Below are 8,458 nucleotides of genomic sequence, written 5' to 3' on the forward strand. Positions count from 1 at the left end.
TAAAAGTAAACAGTTTTAATCACTACACTAATACTATTAAAAGAATAATAATGTATTTCAACTCTCAATAAATTTTTTTCTTCAAAAAAACGTGTACGTGAACTTATTCATCACAACTAATAAATTAAAAATTAAAAATCTAAATTATTGTATACCTGACCGTTTTGTAATTACTACTAACATATTTTTTTATAGTTGACCTGATGCAATATAGATTTATATAATTCCCGAATAAAAAAATCTTCCATAAGAAAGGGATAAGATCAAAACCAGCTTTGTAAGATTTTGATATACTTGTAGACTTACCAGAAGTTACCACTGAGAACCTGCATATACAGAAGGACGTTAATGATACCAACGTATCTCTGCAAGTTACCACCGAGAAGCTGAATATCCAGAATGAACTGAATGATACCAAATTACCTTCATAAGTTACCACTAAGATGTTTAGTATCAGAACTAAATGAATGATACCTACCTCCAAAAATTATCACTGAAAAATTGAATATCCAGAATCAGCTGCATGATACCAATTTATCTCCTCAACATACCACAGAAAAAACGAATACCCATAATCAGCTGAATAATACCAGTTTACCTTCGTAAATTACCCCTGAGAAGTTGAATAAATTGATTGATACCAACTTAACTCCATATGTTACTACTGAAAAGTTTATTATCCAGAATCAGCTGAATGACACAATTTATCACCAAAGGTATTGCTGAGAAGGTGAGTATTTAGAATCAGCTGAATGATATCCTCATATATCAATACCCAGAATCAGCTAAATTATACCAACCTACCTTCGTAAGTTACCATTGAGAATTTGAATATACAAAATCAGTCGAATTATACCATCTTACCCTTATGTTAATACTAAGAATCTGAGTAAAACTATATAAGATAAACAAATGTAGATTCATGTTACAATTTGAAGTCATTCTAGAAAGAAAAAAGGGTAACTTAGATTTATTTCGTATTTTTATGGTAGTTACGAGTTCAGTCAAATTGACCAACCTCGTATAGAGTTAGGGTATTGAAAATGTAAAAAAAAAACAAGTTTTACTGAAAAGAAACGTTTGAAATTTATTTAGAAGGTTTTAGAGATTATGCAAATGAAATTTGACTATTTTCAGATGAAGAAAAGTATTTTAAGTATTTTTAAACTTTTGCATTTTTCATTTGGAGCAGTTAACAGTTTGATTCCATATATTCACGGATAAATTTTTACTGAAAATACTTTATTAAAAATGATTATTATTTGTCTATAAAAGTATCCTAAAGATTACTGAAAGCTTTCGAAATTTCGTGAAGATACACATAACAGATTAAAAGTTATAGTATGAAAATTATATAGGTCAATTTGGGGTCACAAACTCGGCCGATTCGACCGAACCCGCAGCGAAAGTGATTTATCTAAGTGATACCTTCTTACCTCCACAATAAGATCTTCATCCGTGGGACCCTCGGCTTGTAAGGATTCAGGCTGTTTGTACCATCTTCTGTACAGGAACTCTGTTCCAGCTGCTCTGTAACGCCCAGGCCAATCTACTGTCCAGTGGCCAGTAACATAGTAATGACCACCCAAGTTTCGCAGAGCAAGATACGAAAGAGATTCTTCAACCTCGCTGACTACAATTTTTCTGGAATTTTTTACAATGTGGTAGTAACCTTTTGAAAAACAATAATAACGAAATTAAATTTTTTTCGTATTTATTAAGAATAATGATGTCATTATAAAGAGGAATGTAGAAGAAAAAACAATCTGAAGCTAGTGTGTTTCACAATGTTACCATTTCCTAGAAATTGGAGGAAACTTGAGCAAGTGTCACAAACCGAGATTCTCATTTAGGCTTATACATTTTAGCCTACAAAATGATGGACCAATTTAATTGACATATTAACATTTTTTCTTAAAAGCGACCGTAATCCTTAGTCAAGACTGTCAATGTATAATAAGGTACATGTTAAAATATAAATTAGGAACATTTCCTCTAAATCTAATTTGTATAAGCATGAGATTACTTACAGGAAAAAGCTGGTTTATTAGTTGAGAAACGATGGTTTCAGATTCTCCCACAAAGCTACAGAAGAGCTAACTGCGTCAGCCATTTCTAATTTTGAACTGTTAGATTAGAGGGAAGGTAGATAGTCAACATCATCTACTGCATAGTTTTTGGCTATTCCAATGCAATAATTGTAATTTACTCTCATCTTTATGATATATATCAACATCTCAAATATGCGGAGCAAAATTCGGCTACAATGGGACGGGAACCATACAGCCTCGATTTGGTAGTCTTATGCATTAACGATTATGTCACAAAGTACAATATATTTTTGTAACTTCACATGGAACTATTTTGTTTTAGAAATGAAACTATCACTATGTTAAAATAATTTGTACCTTCACTGTTATTTCATAACATAAACTCTGCCATAGCCAGTTCCAAGTTGAGAGGAGTAAGGAGGAGCTTTGCCATCAAGGTGTTCAACACGAGTGTAAAACTTTGCAAACTAAATATGGAGAAAAATCGCCTGATATTCCATAGAGCTAGGCCATCCCCAGAAGACGATAGACACCGCTATCTTCCTGGTGGTTTGAAGAATTTATAAGAGGTACCACTAAACCAATAAAGACGGCTAAAGAAGAGACCGGGGAAACTAAAGATAACAACACAGAATGTCGGCATTATGACTGGAAGAGGCAGAGAATTAGCAGATGCATTAGAAAAAAGAAGAAAGATTGCATGTATTCAAGAGACTAAGTGAAAAAGATAGAGTACAAATGAAAGAGGTGCGAAATACAAGCTGTTCTACTTATGATGGTCAAAGGAAGGAATGAAGTGGGAATTGTTAGATAAAGTATTCAAGATAAAAGTGGTCGAAGTAGAAAGAACATTTTACCGTCTCTTTCATGTGAAGCTGACAACTGTCGAAGGGTTGCTGATTATAGCTTCAGGTTATGATCCACAGATAGAATGCTTTGATGAAGAGAAAGAGAAATTTGAAGAGAAACAAAAAGGCATGGTCATAGGGATGCCATATAGTGAGATGTTAATTGTGGAAAGAGATCTGAATCCAAATGTATGGGAAAAAGTGGACGGCTTTGAAGGAAAACATGGGAGAGATGCTATGGATTAAGAAATGTAGCAAGAGAGAGATCGTTAGAAATGACGAGAGTATTGTTTTGTTCCTGAGAAACACTGGATTCCAAAAGAGAGAGGAGTACCTCATCACATACAAAAGTGACCAGAATATGACACAGATTGACTACATCTTAGATTGAAGGAGGGACAGAAAAAAGTTGTTGAATGTAAAGGCGATAAATGGAGAAGCAATGGCACACCAAAACAGAATGCTGATAATGGAGATGGCAAATGAGAAGAATAAGAATAACGAAAAGGGGAAAGGAACTGAGAAGATTAAGGTGTGGAAGCTAGAAGGAGGAAATAAAAAGAAACACATAGAGGCAGTGAAACAAAAGATGCATAAGGTCAAAAGACTGTCGGAAATGTAGAGAGTTACTGGAAAATACTGAAGACATGCCTGATTCAAGAGACAGAAAATATATTTGTGGCAAAACAAAAGAGTGTGGACCCTAACAGAAGGAAGCATGGTGGTGCAGCAAAAAGTACAGCAAACCATCAAGGAAAAGAAAGAATCCTTCAAAGAATGGCAGATAAAGAAGGATGATAAAGGCAGAGAAGCTATAGAATAAGGAAATTAAATAAATAGCAGGAATCTGTAGAATCGAGGAAAAGGCAAGAGAAACAAGATTGAGGTAGTTTGATCACGTAAAGAAAAGAGAAGAAGAAGCAAACATTAAAGCATTAGAGTTGCCAGTAGCTGGCAAGATAATACAAAAAAGACCAGTGAAGCGTTGGAAATGTGGGATTAAAGAAAGTAATTGCAGAAGACCTACCAATGAATATATATGATTGAAGGAGGGCAACACATGTGAAGGACGGCGACCCCTGCTAAAAGGAAAAGCTAAAGAAGAAGACTGTTATCTCGTAACATAGATTAAATCAACATTAAGGCCAGCACACCATATGAAAATTCTGAATGTTTTTTTAAAGATGCTATATCACAAAAGTAATCGTATAGCCATAGCTTTTGTTTGTTTGCTTGTTTTGTTCTTAAGTACAAAGCTACATGACGGGCATGCTCTGTACTGATTTTTATCGTTATAAACTATCAGACTTACCGCTGAATCACCGAGGTCTTTCAAAAGCAGTTTAGAAATAGTTAGAAAAACAAGTACAAGCATTACTTACCTGATATATCTCTGTGTATCGTCAGCTGACCTGTAAACACATGGCAGGACGAATTGTCTCCATTGCACACTCCACAAACGTCGGGACGAACTATAGAATCTACTACACCATCACAACCAACGTTCTGTTAAACATTCAAATCCATTGAACCGAGAATTTCAAAGAATATAAACTTATATAGTTATATTTAAACAAAGTATTTGATTAAAAGATAAATGCAACGTTAATATACTTTTAAAAATACCATACTAACATAAAGGCCAAATTAAAGTGCTCATCCTAGTAGAACCCCTCCATTTCTAGAGAGTATATTTATTTGGAAATTTAAAGTGACTGGAACAAATTTGTAGAGATCATCCAATTTATCTGCGAATAAACTGACTGCCAATTCTGCAGAGGGTTTAGTTCATTATATGAAAACAACTTTGGATTCTCACTACATCCATGTCATCACGTTTGGTCATGATCTATCTGACGACCGTATATCTTGAGATAGCTCTACAGTGAAGTTTCCATTACAAAAGATTCTGCGATAAGGCTGTCATGTACAAAGCTCACACATCTTTCTGCATAATTTCCATAATTTATTTGCCATACAAGAAGGAAGATTTTTCTGCGCCCGTTTCAACAATCTAATCATACAGAAATCCTTAGGCATTAACGTCAGAAGAATTGTCTTCATATGGAATAGCATGAATACTCATTTTATGCTCCATCTGCTTGAGTTAGGCGGCAATTTAACTAGAGGTGTGACCGAAAGCCTTATGTTAGTGAACACCTACTCTATTTTCCTTTTTTCGTTTCGAGACTGAGATTTTACTTGATTACGTTGCACACCGTTGTCTGAGACTCAGGGACAGATTTTGTCATTGAGTTATGTGTTCGTAGATTTTCACCTGTTACAAGACGAGACATTTTTCTTACCACGAATGGAGGATAACTTCTTTTAGATCTCTTTTTTTTTATTCTTGTTCTCCAAGTTGATCCATATTCCTTTATTTCAAATGTCATTAAATACAAGGGATATCACCATCTTGGAAATTTTAAATTCCCAATCTGAATAAATTTTTATGGTCTGAGTTTACGAATATTTTAGAACAGAAAGAACTCTTACTTAACCTTTTCAAAATCGATCATTTTCAGGAGCATCAAACAACTACGAACGCCAAACAATATTCAAAATGTACTTTGACACACTTCATTTCACCGTGACTTTATATCGGCTGTGGTTATCACGGGGTCTACTGATATGCATATTTATTATAGTTTTAATATAACGTATTCAACCCTGTATTAAGACCCTAAAGATGCAATTGTATAAAACTCTATTTACTTGCAAACTTTACTGACTGTTACACCATAAGATTTACTCACATTTGTAGAACATTCATTTATTTGAAAACTTCGCTAATTGCACACTTAATTAGAATCCTACTCATATACATATTTATGAGTACTCTATTTATTTAAAAACAGACTGATAATGTGATGTCTCAAGTAACTGCTTAAATACGTAAACGGAATGAAAGAGTGAAATGGTCTGTATAAAACTAAAAGCTATACCAAGTCATATAAAGCTGTACGAAAATTGATTGGATAACGACCTCCATCATCAAATACTTGAACTAATAAGAACTGATATTGGTCAAAACTACAGTTTCCAACTGGTCATAGCATTTACTTGTGTTGACTAACGTGAGCTTATATAGCGACATTTTCGAGTTTCAAATAAAAATGATGGTGTGGGCCAGTTTAGCAGAATCGTCAATATCAAATACAATTTCTTCGGCCGACTGTTTAAAGACATCTGTCATCTAGCAGTAACAATCGAAAAGAAATACGTTTTCCACAAAGAAATTGTGTGACCACTAGCTTCTGGAGACTGAATGAAAAAAAGAAATGACTGAAAAGCTTATAAAATGCGATAGATCCCAAACTGTACCTATTTTAATCATTTACTTCAATTTTGCACTGGATTCAACTATCCCTAGGGACATTAGGAAAACATCATATGCACTATCAAAACCAGTCCGAAAATTCCAAATTTCGGATGTAAACAGAAAAGTACGGCTTCCATGATGATTAGAGTGAAAACTAGGTATAATAAACAGTTGAAAATAAGCGACATGGTCTAATGAATCATGTTTCACCCTTCTCTATACTAACAGTGGGGTAAATCTATGGAGAAACAATATAAGGCACTTGACCTTGATTGGTTTGTTCTACTAGTGAAAGTTGCTGGAAGCGATGTAATGGTGTTCAAAATATTTCCATTCTAAACATATGATTCCTTTTGAAGAACAAATGGCATCCAAAAGGTACCTTAGCGTTATTGCTGATCATGTCCACCCTACATTCAACAAGGTGGATAAGACTTTTCTTCCAAAATGATAAAGCAAAATTCCATTATGCTTGTATTGTTCAAATTTGGTTCATAGTGCAAGAACGTGACCTCGTTTATCTTTCTTGGCTAAGATACATATCGTATCTTAATCTGATTGAATAATAATGGAAATAACTGGAATGTTGCATTTACTATCAAGATTTTGTGCCATCATCTTTGTACGAATTTCCCATTAATTAGTTACAGTAAACAAAACACCTATTGGTATTTATTGAAGACTGTCATGTTTATATGTGGTAAAATGTATTCAGACTTTGTTCAATGTCACTTGAGCAACGATGATAGTAATTTTTCAGTTCTCTCCCTTACTGGTCAGGAGTGTTTGTATAGACGATGGCGGCGCAGATTTGAAGCGAAGTATTTCTATGCATATATTGATTACTGTACACTATTGAATCATTCCTAAAGAACGGCCATAAATCGTCTACTGTTCACAACAAACATTACGTTTGGGTAAGACTCTGACATATTCATGGATGATTTTTTTCTTGTTTCTAAAAGTGGCACTAACTGTGGGTGAGACTCTGGTGTATCAATGGTAGATGGCTAAGTTTTCAATTCCTAAATGAGAGACTTGTGCCGATCTACTTCCCTCGCTAACTCATTGCCTTTTTCTTTGAGCTCGTACAATAACGAAACTGCAGTTTCCAGATAAACGTGGGGCTTTTCTCTACCCATTCTATATTCCTTGAAATTTCTGTAGTATAAGTATAAATGATATGTTAAACACTTGTTTTTAAAACTTACCCTACATTCACCTTCTACACAAACAGCAGCAAACCCAGGCTTACAGGCTACACCGTCAGGAAGTTTAGTGGATAACACATGGAAAATATTAGTTTTTTCTGGCATACAGTATACTTGACACCGGGACAAACTGTAAAATAAACAAATGACATGTTACAAATGATTTATTTTTGTTATTGTTGTTTAAACCAAGTTACATAGTGGAAGATTCCTGTTAGTTGACTCGTAAAGTTACTCTATAAACACTTTCTGATTTCACAAGTATGACTGCACAAATTACAAAACATATTCTGAAACTATTACGATATATTATATAAAGCAGAATAAAAGTCATTATTTTTCCGTTTAAAGTAGAGGCGTTTGTTAACAATTGTTTCTTCCCCTAATACATGTTATCGCTTTTTTTGTCACAACAATAACAAAGAATTCAAAGATTGAAACTGTTGGTAGAGAATATTTATGACACATTGGGGGAACTAAAATTTGTTTCCCAGGTTTAGCATCCAGTAAGCATGATAATATTTACAAACAGCATTTTTAATTTGAATATTTGTCACTAGTTTATATTTGTTTTCTTTACCCAAATTTTAATTTATTTTCATCATGAACACTTGGAAACACTGATGGTTATACTAAGTAGCATTCTACCCGCACTATATTGTTACAATATAACCATAAGATACACCAAGTGACACTCTAACTGTACTAAGTGGCACTTTACCTGCATTAGGTTGTTATAATAAACCCAAAAGCTGGTGCAATGAGAATAAGAATATTGTTACGTCTCCGTTTGTTAATTAACTATCCGTAACTTCGTTCCGACGAAACTTTAGCGACACAAGTCCTTACTTAATAAAACTGGTTTATTCTTTCCAAATATAACTTTACGATACACTTAATTTCAACAATCGCGCTAAAACAAACGCTATAACAACGAACGTGCTCAATAATATTCTCTGACTGCAGATCAATTACTTACTGTCCCCACACACATTATTGTCCCGTCACGTTGTCTCCCTCTTTTAT

The 8,458-nt window shown here is 34.1% G+C and overlaps 1 protein-coding gene across 1 annotated transcript in view; it reads right to left on the reverse strand.

The window, feature by feature from the left end:
- LOC106466679 (A disintegrin and metalloproteinase with thrombospondin motifs 18-like) overlaps positions 1–8,458 on the reverse strand; it is a 51,627-nt gene that overhangs the window by 14,408 nt on the left and 28,761 nt on the right. The window contains exons 13-15 of the mRNA XM_022394742.1: positions 7,486–7,562; positions 4,282–4,405; positions 1,437–1,672 (exon numbers count right to left, since the gene is read on the reverse strand). Coding sequence (XP_022250450.1) covers positions 1,437–1,672; positions 4,282–4,405; positions 7,486–7,562 — 437 coding nt within the window. The remainder of the gene's footprint in view (positions 1–1,436; positions 1,673–4,281; positions 4,406–7,485; positions 7,563–8,458) is intronic.

This window comes from Limulus polyphemus, unplaced genomic scaffold, assembly GCF_000517525.1.
Source record: "Limulus polyphemus unplaced genomic scaffold, Limulus_polyphemus-2.1.2 Scaffold2341, whole genome shotgun sequence".
In the NCBI taxonomy this organism is placed as follows: domain Eukaryota; kingdom Metazoa; phylum Arthropoda; class Merostomata; order Xiphosura; family Limulidae; genus Limulus; species Limulus polyphemus.